Raw genomic sequence first — 16886 nt, forward strand, 5'->3', positions numbered from 1 at the left:
GTTAAGAAGGGGTTGATGGATGAGACTGGAAGCGTTCGTGAGTCATGGCCCATTTTATAGCGGTGACTAACGTGGTCATCTCACTGCCCCTCGGCCATCCCTCCCTCTGTCCGTCCTTTCATACCACCTGTGATTGCAGCAGGCTCGCCTGAGACACGGATGGAGCAGCTTTAACAGCAGGTTTGGATTAAAGCTACAAGAGTTAAAAACAACTCCTGATCCAATGTCATTGACTTTCACACCTAAAGCATGGGTGTGTTACTCCAAAACAACCGGCAGCTGTGGCTCTACAGAGGGGTTAAACCTCTGGCTTCACTGGTCCACATGCCAATGTGTCCCTGGACAAATTACAGCTGGCACTGACTGATTATGCCATACAGAAATACTGTCATGTTCATTAGAAAATTCAAATAAAAACTCCAATAAAACAAAACTTCTGCTTAGAATCATAAAACAAATATATCAGAAGGAACGTTAAAGGGACATTTTTGAATATATTCACAAGGACGAAGGAGAATCAAGCATGTCAAGAATTCAGTCTGGGCTCCTGCTGCTGGAAAGTATCGATAAGTGTACGGCTCCAAAAACAACAGTTTGGTTTTTGGTTCAGAGGAAAAGACTGACATTCAGAAAAGTAACTGAAAAGCATACTATATATAATTCTACTGCAGTATTTCAGGTGTGGAGTGAGAATGTTTTTTTGGACAGTAACTGCAGAGATAAGTGTACTGTAGTACAATCCAACTGGTACACAGTTGGGTTGTACTGCCATTAGCATTTCCACTGGAATAAAAAAACCCTGACCAGGCGTTACAAATGGTGGTCTGCAAGTGCACACATGCAGAAGACGCATTCATACACTCACACACACACACTCACACCACAGAGAAGCCTGCTCATTACTATGATAAGTGTCTGCTCTGGCCTACGGTTGTTTTCATTTAATTTTAATTTCAAAGGCAACCAGAACCGGATACAGATCTGAGGGCGGGGGTGCTCCTCCCTCCCTCCCTCCCTCCCTCCCTCGTCCCCTCCGTCCCCCTCACCTCCTCTCTCTCTCTACTCTTTCTTGTTTTGCCCTGGACGTTGCCTTTGACCTTTACAGCTAGCAATTGTAAGTTGCCGTTGTGTGTCCGCAAGTGTGTGTTCAGAGAGATGTAGAGGGACCAGAGACTCTTTGATGGGAGATGATACAGTGGTTTGGCCTTTGGAGTGACCAGATTATGTGATAAGATCTGACCAGTGCCTCTCTGCGACTTAGACTGGACCATATACAGTACAGTATTATAGCACACACACATTGTTAAAGCTGTCACACACATTCTCCTCCACTCACAGAATACATTCAGTGTTAGTCGACACACGAGTTACTGTGTGTTCCAATAAGGACGCAGGTGTGCTAACCACACTGTCAGCCTACGTTGTGTGTGAATACACTCTTTTTAGCGTTCGGTGTGAGTGAAGCAAACCTAACGGTAGTGAAGAGCACATCAAAGTACTCGCATCCTTTATTTATACAGACAGGAATTGCACCATCACCTTTTACGGACAGTTAGAGAGAGTCCACACACTTTTACAACATTATCATCAATTTTTTAAAAGTAAGTCTAAGTGGTGCAAAGACGGCAAGTTTAATTTCTACTAAGAGCTCTCTAGTGTGTGTTTTTCTTCTTCACACTGGATCTGTCCTGGTTAATAAAAACCAATTAGCCCGCAAGAGTTTCCCTTTTCTCATATTTAAAAATGAAAAGTTTTACAAATAAAACTGCTTGTCATTTCAAGGCATTACAGAACTTTATGGTGCTGTGTTCATCAGCAGTGGTTTGGAAATGATGCCAGTCTTTTATGGTCTATGCTACTATGCTATGCTAATTCAGAAAAGGACCAGCAGAATAAAAGGACAGAGGGTAAAATCAGTTGACTGTAGTCAGAAAAATAAGAATGACTATATGAATGTATGAATGTAAGAATGTAAGTTATAATATGGCAATAACTTTTTTGTGTGTAATCACACACAATTATCAAATTTAATTACAGTAAGGAGATACATGCAGTCATTTATTGCATGGTTATTATTGCTTGCATTCCTTTAACCCATTCCAGAGAAGAAGAAAAAAAGCCTCAGCTTTGTCAACATCCACCTCTGAGCCCATCGAGTCGGTACAAGCACATACGTGTGCATGTGGCCATATGATAGAATCTCACACCTCAGCATGTCACTTGGCCTGACTGGAGGGTTGGCAGACAACAGGGATTTGAAAACATGTTCACTCTCTCCCCCACAGTCTCTGACTCCCTCCAGTCAGCGGCTCACCTGCTCTCACACAAACAAACAGCAGCAGGTTAGCAGGCCACTGCCACCTCTTTATACCTGTGACCACACTCCACGTTAAAAAAAAAAAAAAAAATAGAAAAAGACACAGCAGTGCAGTTGATCTTAGATGTGGCTTGTTTCATGAATGACCAAACACTTTGTGACAGATTTAATGTCAGGACGAAGAGCCACCTGTTCCTCCTAAGACACAAACACTGTAAACAACACTAACACAGAGACCACTGTTCCCTATAGGACTATTTGTCAGTCAATAGTAGGCTTTAAAAAAGCTTCACTCAGTGTAATGGCTGCTACATACCTTTAATGAGAAATTAAAACTGCATGTTTTTTTAATAAACTGTAATTTTTTTTAAAATCATTCTGAAGAGTCAGAACCAGCCTTATCAGCCTTTAGGCCAGATTATTGTACCGTAGTCTAATCTCTTCATATAGTCTTATTTTACAGTCAAACAGTCAAAGGGGTGGTTCTAAGTAAAACTGGGGTCTGAGGACCTCTTGAGGAACCGTAACACAAAGGCCAGTTACAGCACTGTGACCACAAGAGGGCATCGTTCCATGCTAGATCATGGTGACATTTGCCCCCACAGTTCCTCCTTGTAAAAAGTGTCTAGCTAAATTTGTCAAGGTGCACCGAAACTTTGGACATTTGTTTAGTACATCAGCGCAAATGAAGCTGCCTTCATACTGTAGGTCCAACCTCTTTAATGCAGTACAGTTATATTACATGAATTGGTAGGTTATATTCTACCCCCAGTCAGAGGCAAAACACATCACCACTTTGTTCATTTGGACTAGAAAGAAGAGAAAAAAGTGCATACTATTTAACAGACTGTTAGAAAAAAATTGGCTTAAAACTATTAGAAATACAACTGCCAAGTGTATGGTGGCAAGCATTAGGTAGAAAAGAAAACATTGTATATAGTTTACAATGAGCAACTCTGCAGAATATTTTTAGGATTTTGAGGACAGTTTCTTGCGTCTTTTGCGTCTTTTCACCCCTTTAACCCCCCACCCTCACACTCTTTGTGCAGAATGGATGCTCATCCCTCCATGGGAATTCGACTTTCAGAGCCCTGCAATAATATAATTCCTGCAAAACATTTCAAATCAAAACAAACGCATCTACAAACATTTGGATTTTATCCGTTTAAAAAAATGAAACAATTTTGAAAACCACCTCTGCATTAAAGGAGTCCAAGTCTTGCAGCTGTCAGCAATGATCTGATTTGCTCACTGATCAGTCACTGACCCGGGTGATGCGCGATTAAGAAAACAAAGTCAGCAGGAGGCACACAGGTTTGTGCTGCTGGAATTGCACTCATAATCTGCCTCTAATTTCAAGCATTTTGAACCACGCAATTAACTGAGAAATCAAAAAAGCACTCACCACTAACAGCGAGGAGCGGCGGAGGCAACGTGTGCGATGGAGAGCAAGTTGTCAAATAACTGTCTGCTGCAGCCGTCTGTGTGAGAATGTCATCGTTTGGGTTGTATTGTTGCTGTTGCTGCTGCTGATGCTGCTGATGTTGCTGCTGCTGCTGCTGCTACACTCACTGCATCTGAGGAGCGCTGTGCTGCTGCTACGGAGAGATAGGAAAAGACAGAAGGGAGCAAGATAGGATATAGAGAAGGAAGGGGGAGGGCGAGGAAGAGGTGCGAGGACGGGCGGGCCAAGGTGCAGCGGTGTGGCGAACAGCGACAATTTGTGGCTGAGTTGAGCACTGCTGCATGCAATGAGGCAATGAGTGAGGATGGGTGCACATCACACAAGCACAGCAGCCTCTGCGAAAGAAACACGGCTTTTTCAATGGGCTACAGGACCAAATAAAAGACCAACTAAGAACACTAAACAGGAAATAACTGGAACCAAAAATAAAATAAAGACATTTTTTTGGTTTCAAGAAAGTGTTTTAGGGTTGGTAAATGGACTTGAACAGGTCACCATTGACTCCACAATGACATGTGCCTTTATAAAACAGTGTGGGATCTGAACATAGTAATAGAACAAACTAAAGACATGATATAAATAATAGTAATAATAATAGTAGTAGTAGTAATAATAATAATAATGATGATGATGATGATGATGATTTTCTGAGCACCCACCAACAGCACACCAGTCCTACTGGATACAGACTGCCTCCTGACAGTGTTTACTTACTCCAGTGTGTTATTACTGTCACTGTCATGGTGCTTTGATCCTCATATGAACCCATCAGGGCACAGTGAAAAAGCCCAGGTCTTTACAGCTGCAGGTGAATTATGGGCCACTCAGTCACCCATGCAGCTGGTCACTCCAACAGGCATAAATCAGATGCCTGGGATCAATGGCCCGTTTCCCATAGGTGAACCACTGTGGCACAACACAATCAATTCTACCCTGGGAATCATTGCTGCAATTACTTAGCCGTATTCTCTGTTGCCACAGTAAAGAGGGTTGACTGAAATCGGCCTCCACAAACATTAATAGCAGCCCTGAATCTGAATCAGCTCATTGGCATTCTGTGAAGAGAGGCCGAGTGAAGCGGTGAAAGAGCATCTGTTGCTGTCATCAGCTGATGTAGTGACCACAATGGCCGTGTTGCAGCATGCATTAACGCTTCGTCTGTCATAAATTTAAAAAAGAAAATGCTGATTTGAAGGAAGCAGCAGTGGAAAAGGGAGGTTCAATCGTCACCAGATGGAGTTATATTTCAAATGGATTGATCCATTCAGAGCTGGACTCACATCCACAGCTGCAGTACATGATCAACACAGTGATGTCAGTGAGGAGAGCAGCCCCTGCTGCCCCCTGTGGAAACATGAGGTAAACATATTAGCGCTCAGTATATAGAGTGTATCTGTTCAATGTTGCCACAGAGTCGATTCATTCACAGTAGATGTTATGGTCATGTGACTGAGGGCAGATAATAATTTTACATAGGAAAAAATCCCTGTTTTAACTGCATCATTAATGTAGTTATTACATTCAATATTATGTGCTAACAGGGTTTTATTATTATTATTGCCAAGCTGTAGGGCTGTGTGTTATGAAACCAACCATTCCTAGCAGTTAACGTGGTGTTACCCATTATATTCTTACTGGTTCTGTGCACAGTGCCTCTGACCGGCGCATAAAGCACAGACTCTGGAGGATGAGCCTGAGAGAAACACACAGGGCACAGTAACACCTTTTGTTGATGTCACAACGTCACTGTCAGCTGAAAATATGCTCCAGTCAGCACAGCTGTAGGGCCTACAGCTGCACAGAGGCTGCCGTGTCTCCTCTCTGTGTGTGGAGTTAATGAATACACACGGTCATTATCGTCTGCATTGGTTTTCTTCTGTTGCTGTAAACAGCCCTATATGATGTTTGTTTATTGCGGCATAATTGTGGTAACTCTTGAAACTAAATTCACAAAAAATCGTTTTATTTAAGGTCAAAAAGTAGACTTTTATACATCAACACATGCTATACATTCATAAAGTCTGTGTCAAACGGTTCTGGGTGTTAGAAATTATGTTTGGGCACCCTCATTTGGCTAATATTCGCAATTACAACCTTCACAAACGTAACTTTCTCATAATCAGTAATTGAAATTTGATTATAAATATTGTAGCAATCACTTTTCAATGGCATGGGAACAATACTTTAGCCTCCCCCTTAAATTACAAGATAGGTCATTTTATGTGGACACCAACCTCAAAAGTTTTCATTTTTTCTGCACTGGACTGAGATGTTTGTGGGTGAAAATATGAATTAATATGAAACAGAGCCAGTAGAGGGCATTAATGCACATTAGAACAAATGTAAGTCTTGAACGACATCTGAAATGCACGTCCATGAATATTAGATGAACATTGTTGAATACTTTTCCACATTAACCAAATTGTCAAAAACTTGACGATTTCGTCTCTAAAGATTTTCAGTTTAATGTTTAACAAAGACACTTGAATATTTCAGTTGTTTCTGCTCGAAGCCAGTATAACTAAGTGGAACTAAAATAATTTTAATTCAGAGAAAACTTAATCAGAAGCTCCTCTAAGAGATGTTTGATTATTGACTGCCATCAGCGGAAAAGTGAGGAGAACGTAACAATCAACATCTTCTTGATTTGATTTATGATTCAAAAGTCTATAAAAATATATGTTTGAACATGACCTGTGGTACATGGAGGCGATGGGGCGCAGGATTGTTTTTCCTTATGATGTTTTCCTCCTTCCCTTATGTGGATATCAAACTGTCTTTCTGTGTGGTCGGGATGTTCATTAAAGAAGCAGTAGTTCAAAAGGAAGTCTCAAATCAGGGTTTTGATTCTGGACTTCATGATGCCAATGGACGATATTTTGTTGACTTTGACACTGAGACGGCTGCTCGGCTGTAGTTTGTGTATAATATACCATTGTTCTATACCAGGATTCACCAACTGTATTTGTCAAAGAATTTTCCAGACAGACACCTTGGATGTTGGACCAAGAATCACATTTTTGCCTAAAATTATTCTTTGATGTTTGGAAGCAACAGGCCAGAATTGACTCCAAGGTGGGCTGGATTTGGCCCACGGGCCGCCAGTTGATGATCACTGTTCTATACTATGAGTAGATTTGCTGGAGGAGGCTTCAAAGGAACCTGGCCGAGTGTAAACCTTTTGGCCTTGAACTGATTCAGCTCTTCTTGAGTCAGTTTGCTCTCGGGTGTAAACAAACCGTCTGCCGCCTCGCTGCCAGCTGCTGCTGAAGCGGCAGGAGCAGTGGGTGCTCCGAATACTGCGCTCGTCTTTCCAAAGTTGCTACTGCCACTGCTCTCTGCTGCTGCAGGGGCACCACTCCCAGATCCACTCCCGAATCCTGTGCCCGTGTTTGCTGAGGAGGAGGAGAAGCTGAAAGCAGAGGCGGAGCCAAAGCCCGAAGAGGCTGGAGGTTGGTTAGTGGTGGGAGCAGCGAAGGAGAATGTAGAAGCTGAAGGAGTGGAGGCGGAACCAAAGCCCATGGGAGGCTGAGCTGGGGCTGCTGTCACGTTTCCGAAACCTGACGAGGACGATGGTGCGCCAAATCCAGTGTTAGATGCAGCAAAGCTAAAACTGCTTGCTGTTGCTGTGGCAGGAGCTCCAAAACCTACAGGACAGATAACATAAATACAGTAGTTAGCTAACAGACAGTGAGGTTTGATCAAAGGCTCGTTCTCAAAATTGATCACTTAAGCATCATCTATGTGGTTAAAATAAAAATTATTTATTTAATTACTTTTTTCAAAGAAATGATTGGTTATGTGATGCACTGTTGTGTTTTTTCTCTTTCACAATCATAAGCAATACTTTAATATTAACCTGTGCTTCCAAAGGCAGATGAAGTGGATCCAAATCCAGAATCCGTTTGAGGTGCTGAGCCGTGTAACTCTCCAAGCTGCAAATAAATCAATTGATATTGAATCATGCTGTAAACACCACTCTCTGTGTCTGTTTGTGTGTGTTTGTGTGTTACCAATGCTGTACGGGTAGATGGGTTCATGATCTTCAATTCTTGGAGTCTGTTTCTCCACTGGTTGAGCAGCTGACTAACACCATTCCCCTGAAAACATGCAGAGGAACAGTAACAGAATCAGATGTATGAACATCACCACATATTTTAAAACACAATTGGAACAACATGCATGCGTAACTTTGACTTACATAGTTCTGCAGATTTCCTGAAGCTCTCGTAGAGTAGTACTCCAGTCTGAGCTCTTCTGGAGAGAGATCAGTGAAACCTGGAAAAAATAAATTATCCAGACAAATTATTTAAATAATTTATTCACTGAACACCTTTTACTATATATAAAATAAATAATTGTATTGATGAATGTGTTTGATACGGACCAGACAGATTTTTGGTGACGTTGGAATAACATGAGAAACACCACTGGTGAGAACTTTCCCATATCTCCATGTCTTTCTGGATGATCTCCCTGGAGGATCAGGGGACATCATATTTTGTAAATGGCCTTCTCGCAACAGATTACATTATTTCTAATTGTCCAAAGATTTGATAAAAATAAACAAACTCACAGTTGTCTGTCATCTTCTTCATCAGCAGCCGTTCGCCCCCCTCCTCCTCCTCCACTTCTTCCTCCTCTCCTGTCAAAAGTACTAGGAGAATCTAGTCCTGAAAATCTGTTCTGAACTGAAAAGCTGAATTCAGAGCTCTTAATGTTGTCTCTTCTTCCTTCGCCTCCTCGGCCCCAGTCGTTCTGTCCTCCTCCTCCCCAGTCGTCCCCTCCAGATGAGAAGGATGAAGTCTTAATATAATTGCCTTTTTGTTGGTCAGGATTCACCCAAACTCTGTTTCCAAACCCTGAAAAGCATAAAATAGATAGATAGATAGACATAACCTTATTAATCCCTCAGGAGTTCCCTTCAAGAAATAATAATGACCAAAACCAGACGGTGTTGACAAAATAATTTCTTTAATGTAATACTGTTAATGCAACACTGCAATATTTATTCTTTATTGATATTAATTTAGAAAAACTAGTACCTGCTAGTTTTCTTAGTTTATAGTGCTGTTCTAAACTCAAACACAAAAATACTCCACGTTTAAGGTGACATTCAGTCATTACACAAAACAGGTTTATATATATTTTAACATTTTATTAACATTTTATTACTGGGTGGAGGACGGTCAAACTATTAATTTAGGGAGAAACCACCGCTGGGTTACCGATAGAGTTATATAGCCAAATAGACACAAATCAAAATAAACCTGTAAAAACTATTTTAAGTAAATCTGCTTTAAAGCTGTTTAACGGTTGCACCGCGCGCAAAACGATTGAAAAACCCATTCAATTGCTCCTGAGTTACCCAGGTGTTAACATCTAAACATCTAAAGTGAATCAACAACAAAACAAAATAAGAACTAGCTTTCAAAAAGTCGGAAACAAAAGTTAACGCTCTTGTGTTTGAATATCAATTACAGTATCAACTATGAATCGTCTGTTGTTGCCAACACTGTTTTGGAAAGTTTTTAACAGCTATAGTAAAAATAGATTAAATTAGGGTTAAACTGGTAGATTTACCTCCTCCACCTCCTCCCTTGGACTGTTGCTGTCCAGAGGAGCCTTGGTGGTATCCTCCTCCTCCTCCTCCACCGCCGCCTCTGTTTCCTCCTCTTGGATGCTCGTTCCAACATTTTTCACCGTATCGACAACGACCCTGAAGAAAAAAGCTGCACACTGTCATTTTCTATCGGTTTTTTAGGTTCTGTCCGAGCCTCAAACTGTTTCTAACAACCAGTAACGTTTGTATGCGACTACAGGCAAGGAGTCGCAGAATACTGACGTCATCGGCCAGCAGCAGCGGCAGAAAAACACAGCGACCCCCCGCGGCAGCTCCTCCGCTTCATTCATTCATTCATTCATTTATAGTTTGTTTATTTACTGTCATTTATATGTTGTTCACTGACAATAAATGAGATGTAGTTCTGTCAATTTGTCTTTTAACGAAGTTTAGAAGTTTTACATTCGCACAGAAAACTAGAAGTTTCTGGAAATTCGGCTGCAAATCTTCGTGAAATTGGTAACATTAGAATTATAAATACCAAACATTAAAGTGGTTCATATGTCTGTCTATCCCATTGTCGGTTCAACTTTAAGCCTTCTGGAACAGTTTTAAAGGTATTTTCTCAAAATAATAAAAATGAATAATGACTCAATAATATGTTCAGCATAGAAAATATATTTTTTTATGACTGTATATAGACCAAGAAAGCAAGAAAGCAGTAATATACAGTAAATATTAGCTCACATAAGATAAGGAGCTTATTTTCAAAGTATCATAGTGGTAAATTAAAAAATACAAAGATGCAGAATTATAAAAAATCTCTCCTTAATTGAAACACTAGAACTACGGGTTATGGGCAGCAATCTAAGGGAATGTTTAATATATATTATATTATACATGTATTTAATATATTTTTATCAAAAGCATAAAATTCTTCACAAACTCTTTTTCAGCAGTACAGTAGAACTAATAATAACAAGCCAAATTGAAATCAGAATTCAGGAGTATGTGAGAACCAGACAATTTTTGTTAAACATTGTTAAAAAAACCCCTGTGTACTAACACTGATTTAAAAAACAAATCTTACTGCACAAATAAATAATGGTATAAAATAGTATAAAATGTATTTAGACTCTACATATAAAGTTACAAAAATAGATAAATATATACTTATTGGTAACGTCATTGGATATATTTGTTAAATCCAAGGTTCAAGTAAAGTGACTTCTTAGGTTTGCTGCTTTAGGTTTAGGTACTCTTAGGTTTATAGGTTTCATCTTCATAGGAGAACGGCACTTGGTGTTGCTGTTTGTGCCATTTTCTTTTTTTTTTTTTTTCTTTTTCTTTGGTACTTTTATGTAACTTCAGACATGATTGCGTGGGGAAATCAAGCTTAGGATTGGACTTAAGAATTAGGAAAAAAATATTAACTTCATGCCTAGCACCAATAAGTAGCAGCCATCTGATTGGATGATTGGATATTTGCATAGCTTGTAGTTGAATAGACATTCCTTCTAAAGTGGTCAGTGAATATATACTGGTAAGAAAAAAAAGAGTAACAATGTTTAGTGTACAATAAAATTACCATCAGAAAGCAGTGTTAACACAGTATTTGTGGTAACGAAAGTTACTCAGTATGTAAAAATTTAGTAAGCTTAAAATAAAGAAATAAATGTAAAGAAATAACCCAAACAAAAAAAAACCAGACATCTACTTCATGCCTTGGCTAAGTAAGGACAATCCCTGCACACCGAGGCAGAGGAGCAGAAAGAGAACTTCATCCTGTTGCTCCACCCACACACTGTGGATGTTTCTCTTCAGTGACACTCTGGTGGAGGCCAGCAGCTGCTCTGCCTTTTGGAAAGTAGGGTTGTCCTGCAGCAGGACAGGAAGGCGCTGAACAGAAAGGCATCCTTCAGATTCTTTCAATCTACACATCTGCAAAGGCACAAACATGAATGTAAGGCATAAGAAGTTAATTAAGAGCCCTGAATTACATTTTTAAAACAGTAAGTCCCAACTGCTGCAAATTACTGGAAGCAACATACAGTGCTCAAGAATTAGAATAATTATTTACTAATTGAACCCTAAACAAAAGTCAATTAATTTTGCATTAAATAAACTGTTTTTCTTGTTATCCAGCAGGCATCTCTTTAAATGTTGATCCATGAAATAATTTTTTACAAATTTTAATTGCTTTGTCTACCAGTTTAAATCTGGGATCAAATATTGCAATATTGCTTACATAGTGAGTTTTTATTCAATTTGATTTTACTCAAATTATACAAACCAGCGTGTGCAAGGCATCCAGAAAATCGGCAGAGCTGTCACTCATGACGTTCAGTGTTTCTGTGGGCAATTCTGAAAGACACATTCACACAACAAGATTAAAATGAAGAAATATAAAATACTTAAATACTTAATCATAAAATACTTATGCTGCTGCTCAAAGGATTGTGGCAGATATGATGTCTCTTACCTTCCATGGCACTGACCAGCAGGTGAGCAGCTTTTAGCTGAGCCGCATTGGTAGAATGGGGGTCGAGTGGTTCAGGGCTGAAGTCAGCTGACATGGATCTGCTTAGACGTTCCACCGGTTCCTCGTGTTCTGTTGATTCAACAGTGTACAACTCCTCCAGCTGTTTCAACAGAGGCACAGAAAATTAGAAAAATAAACACACATGAAGCGCAGGTTCATCAAAATATGACAGTAAATCTCACCTGCCAGTACTGTTGAGTTCTTTTTTTAATTTTATTTCTTAACTTCCTACAGAGTTCTAGCACTGACTTGATCGATCTTCTCAGACTGACACAACTGTGCCAGGTCACTGTAACTCACCACGGACTGGAGATATGACAGAGAGCTGTTCTGTCCTTTAACGTTTCTCGGAGCTTCTGGAACAAGGCATGTTTGGTAAACTCTGGCAGCTCAGCAAGTGGAGACAGGTCCATCTGCTGTAATTCTACATAAGAAATGGAGAAAAGGCTCTGTAAAATACAGAACATACTCAGGTGTAAGGAAATAACACACAGCAGTAGCTCAAACGTAGCACTTAGAGACACTTAGAGACATCAACTATTTTGCTGCACACTTAAACCACCTTTATCTTGAGACATATTTCCATTGCACTTCCCATCCACCATATTGAATCCGGACTCGTAGGACGGACCTGATGATGCAGAAGAGTCCGCCTCAAAGCCTCCAATTGTGCCGGGTTGTAAACATAAATCTGGAAATACACAAAATGTGCATTTAGCAATTACTGAAGCACACTGTGGCACACAAAAAAAAACTGAGTCCATGTATGATCTACAGGTACACCTACCAAAATGTCCACTACTCCTTATCTCGAGTTCTAGGATGCTGTATGCAATGACCGTGTCAGAAGGGATTTCCAAAGAAACATCACTGTCCACCTTATAGCTCCCTTTTTTCTGCACACAATTACACACAAACAATTCACTTCCTCAAATTAAACAAAATTATTGATGTTTTTTCAACTCTCAGTTCCATCCACGCTCACTTTGATGGAGCTGCTCAGCATGTCCAACAGAGTGATCACCCCCTGCAGTGTGCACTGTTCTTTTCTGGTCTGAGTGACAAGGCAGGAGTTGGTGGTGAGGATTCGCTCTTTAACTATTGCCAGGACGTCAGCGCGCTTCTTCAGCTGCAGCACCAGAACGTGCTCCATGTTCACCAGCCTGGAAAACAAACAAACAAAAACAATGCTCAACATAAATTGTATGCGTGTATTCAGGAAGGCTCGTGAAAGAGATAAGCAATCTAAATAAATAATCACAGACACTACGGATCTCTGTAGCGGTGGTTAAACCTTTGTACGACACCGGTCTGAGGAGTCAAATGTCTGATTCAAACTAAATTTTTAAAACTGTACACTTCATAGGAAATGCAGTCATCTATCTATCTATCTATCTATCTATCTATCTATCTATCTATCTATCTATCTATCTACCGTGTATATTTATATATATCGATCTTAAATATATATACTGTATATACCTGTTCCTTGATTCACGCAACAGCTTCTTCACGTCCAGCTCCTGTTTCTTCAACTTGCCAAAACATGAGTTCAGCTCAGAGGTGCATCTTCCTTCCACTTCCACACTGACTGAACCAGCCCGGGTATCGAGACTTCCCGAGTAAGTGCCTCCAAATGTCCCCTTGAAGGTCAGGAATTCTGTCTCACACACACCTGACAAGACATGCGCTGTTAGCCATCTTCTGAAAAGCTAACAACACATATGTAAAATGTATGTACAATACATTACACACTGTATATTTAAGCTGATTTTTTTTTAACCTAAAACGTTCTCCTCTGACTCTTTGTAATGGGCCAACATGGCTGGAGTTAGATCGATTATTGCATTAAATAAATCAATTTTTAAACATTATTTTTTTACAGTTGCGTACCTGGACTGAGCTCCGTGTCGTCCAGTAACAAGTCGCCGATGGTGAAGTCAGTTGGCTGATACTTGGCCTTTTGCCAGAACCAGACAGGTTTGCATTTGACAACTAGCGCCATGGGAATCAGTTTGCGTGAGTCATTGACTCGGGACACGTGGATGAGGCTTCCATCTGGGTCAATCTGACGGACGAAGTTGGCAGTAGCCTTGGAAAACATGGCTTCGGTCAGAGTGGACCACAGACGGCTGGAACATCACAGAGAGGGAGAGAGAGAGGCCCTGTTAAGGTTTCACTTGGAGCTTATTTTTAATCCACAGAAAGACAGAGACAAGAGACACAAGTGCCTTTACTGGAACAATACAACAGTTAAGAATTACTTTTTTGATTAAGTCGTCGCCTGTCGCACCAGATCAGAGTGGTGTGTTACAACAATCATTTAATTTTGACCGTTTCTGTTTCCTGTTACCAACTGCAAGCAGCGAGCCACAGACCTTGAGGGAAGTCCCCTACCATGTTGCAGCCATTTGTTGAGACTATTAATGTATGCCAATACTCTCTCTCTCTTTCTTTCTCTCTCTTTCTCTCTCTCTCAAACACACAACCCACCTTGTGGCTCAGCTTACATCGCATAAATATTTCAAGTGATCAGGCGTAAAAAAGGAATTTGTGATGTTAGGGAGAAAAGAGGCCGAACGAGGAGAAGAAATTTGATCCGGTGCTGTATTTTGGATCACGGATGTTAGGATTAAACAAAGAATTCAACGCTGGCTTAAGTCAGCTGATGTTGAAGCTAATGTAATCCAGACCTGTGAGGCATTTACAATGGTCACAATCTAAACACCACGAGACAAGAATTTAGTGTGTTGACTAATTAACTGTCACACCAATATAAATTTGAACTTTTTAAATATTTGAGGCATGTTTAGTGTGGCCTGGTCTGTGATCTGGGGAGAAACTACAGACAGACAAATGAGTACAGTCAAATAAATATATAAAAATTGGTACTGGATTATTTTCTGATCCTTAATACAAACTTTTATACCAAAGTCTCAGGGTCAAATGAGATAAAAGTAAAAATCTATGAACAAAAATAACTTTGGGAGATATGAACAAGTCAAAAACACCAGGGACACAAACCACACAGCAAAAAAAAAAAAAAAAAAAAGAGGTGGGAATACAAGATGCTGTGGAGTTACGACATTGCTGAGAACTTCTTGAGTGGGTTGGAAGCTAAACTAAAAGAATGAAGAATATATGCAGATTTTGAAAGAAATTGTCAAGCACTCAGCAGTAGATTGCAATTTTGCCTTCTAACAAAACAATTCAAAGAATGTTTGAAACCTTGTGAATGACTACAGGAGGTAAATGACTGAATCCTGTGGACTGTGACTAATGACAGGCGTCCTTTAAATTTGGATGAACTTGAAAAAAATTACCAAAGGGAAATGACCGTGGAATAACCCACAGACTGACTAATTGTTGTCAATAAATATTATACTATTAGTGTATTACTTGGTATCCTAAAAGATCATTTTTGGATCTTGGTCGTTCAAAAATGACATTAACACAATAGGCAAAGTATTTCTTTTAAAAAGTTGAGGACAATTTCCAAAGCCCAAGGTAAATATGACAGAAACAGTCCTGAAAAGGAAAGAAAAATAGCTACACACGCACGTGTACACACACTAACGTACACGCGCGTCTCCAGAGCGCTCATTTCCCGGAAGCCTCTTCATTCTAACACTGTCCATCTGCATTTCAGGCGTCCTTCTGCAGTGACATCAGTCGTTAAAGGCGCGTGGTTATTATTAAGATGATGAAGATTATGATGATGATGAGTATGACTAAAAACACACGCAGTAAAGATGAACGCGCTATAGACGCAAAGCAACAACACATCTTTACCTCTGATAAACCCAAACGATGACGTACACTTTACTCTCAGGTTATGTCACGCAGTATTATTTTTCTATATTTCAGACCAATGTGTCCTGTGAGTATAATAGGTCATAATATACTTACCTTATAATTGCTCAGAATCAGCTGTGTTGGTAAAGACGGCTGTGCGTCATGCGCTCCGGTTCAAAACTGCAGTCTTCAGCCTTGGAATGTCAGCACGTTTCCATGCGTAAAAGTAGCCGTGATTAAAGTGATGGAGGTCTGCGTGGGCTGGACCACCTTCGTGGGTCTTCTTGGGACTTTCTGAACAGATATAATGTTCGTAAGGAAGCCCAGGGAGCAGTGTGAAGGTTTGGGAGAGAGTGGTCTAAGAGGAGGCTGCCAATGGAAGGACTGCACACTGACTAGCCCACGCGTTTCTCCTCCCACTGTCACTGAAGTCTTAATCACAATCATATGAACCCTGCTCCGTGCGAGTGCGCGCGTTTTTCCGGACATGAGCTGACTTGTCTGTTTGAAGGTTATTCCTCTTTTTTTGTTTACAAAGTCACATTAAAAAGGGGAAACTATTCCAACCGTCTATTCCCAGCTCATTTGAATGTCATCTGCATAAAGCTGTGACTGGTTACCATGCACCACCTCTGCTGTAGGTGTAAATCAAAGAGTGCAATCTCTGGGTGGTGCATTATCCGGGCAGTGGTGGCTTAGTGGTTAAGGAAGGGGACTTGGGTCCAGAAGGCTCAGGTTCGAGTCCACCAGCTGCCAAGGTACCAGTGAGGTACCCTGAGCATGGCACTGTGCTTAAAGCTGCCTGTTCACTTTGGCACACTTTCCTTTCCTTCCTTCCTTGAACCGGTCCAGAACCGAAGTTAATATCACAGTGGGTGTGTCACAGTGGCTGTCATTGTCTGTGGTGATAAGAGACTTTTTCAGGGCTGTCAGGGAGGTGTCATCCAGATATACACATTGTTCTGTTGTGAACGTTCCCTCATGCTCAGACGCACAAGTTAAAGCTCAGGATTGTCCAGAATTAGGCTCAGTTTGGTCAGTCTTAAAAGGATGTCTACTAGTGTGGCTGGGAATTACTGCTGAATGTGACATAAGTATCAATGTCGAAGACAAAAATGTTATCATTTAGTGGTCAGTGAGAAATAAATAAATAAATTTCTAAATGACATCAACCAGATGAAAGAAATCACAGTGAAACCAAGAC

General features: G+C 40.4%; 3 protein-coding genes across 3 annotated transcripts in view; all 3 read right to left on the reverse strand.

Annotated features, from left to right (window-relative positions):
- Positions 1-4558, reverse strand: part of rims3 (regulating synaptic membrane exocytosis 3) — a 36804-nt gene extending 32246 nt beyond the window's left edge. Inside the window, exon 1 of the mRNA XM_008331435.3 lies at positions 3723-4558. The gene's annotated coding sequence lies outside the window, so the exon portion shown is untranslated. The remainder of the gene's footprint in view (positions 1-3722) is intronic.
- A 1170-nt stretch (positions 4559-5728) lies between these two features.
- Positions 5729-9662, reverse strand: nup42 (nucleoporin 42). Its single transcript, XM_008331436.3, has 7 exons — positions 9366-9662; positions 8359-8644; positions 8170-8258; positions 7984-8060; positions 7796-7882; positions 7642-7717; positions 5729-7429 (listed from the first exon to the last, which is right to left on the reverse strand). The coding sequence occupies exons 1-7, from the start codon at positions 9526-9528 to the stop codon at positions 6903-6905; spliced, it is 1305 nt and encodes a 434-aa protein (XP_008329658.1). The 5' UTR covers positions 9529-9662; the 3' UTR covers positions 5729-6902.
- Positions 9663-10006: 344 nt separating this feature from the next.
- Positions 10007-16775, reverse strand: LOC103394254 (gasdermin-E-like). The gene is given in 11 exon segments (XM_025065152.1): positions 10007-11286; positions 11639-11709; positions 11828-11948; positions 12131-12208; positions 12211-12303; positions 12439-12578; positions 12675-12783; positions 12873-13050; positions 13370-13562; positions 13781-14019; positions 15797-16775. Coding segments are annotated over 10 exon segments (1422 nt in total). The 5' UTR covers positions 13992-14019; positions 15797-16775; the 3' UTR covers positions 10007-11058.
- Positions 16776-16886: the final 111 nt, after the last annotated feature.

This window comes from Cynoglossus semilaevis, chromosome 18, assembly GCF_000523025.1.
Source record: "Cynoglossus semilaevis isolate Cse_v1.0 chromosome 18, Cse_v1.0, whole genome shotgun sequence".
In the NCBI taxonomy this organism is placed as follows: Eukaryota; Metazoa; Chordata; class Actinopteri; order Pleuronectiformes; family Cynoglossidae; genus Cynoglossus; species Cynoglossus semilaevis.

What these genes read in the sequence shown, in the direction of transcription:
- nup42 (XM_008331436.3), bottom strand. Translation starts at nt 9,528, where the DNA reads ATGACAGTGTGCAGCTTTTTTCTTCAGGGTCGTTGTCGATACGGTGAA. An exon ending in CGTCACCAAAAATCTGTCTG is followed by an intron (nt 8,061 to 8,169) that starts GTCCGTATCAAA and finishes TATTTTTTCCAG; the next exon opens with GTTTCACTGATCTCTCTCCA. An exon ending in ATCTGCCTTTGGAAGCACAG is followed by an intron (nt 7,430 to 7,641) that starts GTTAATATTAAA and finishes TCTGTCCTGTAG; the next exon opens with GTTTTGGAGCTCCTGCCACA.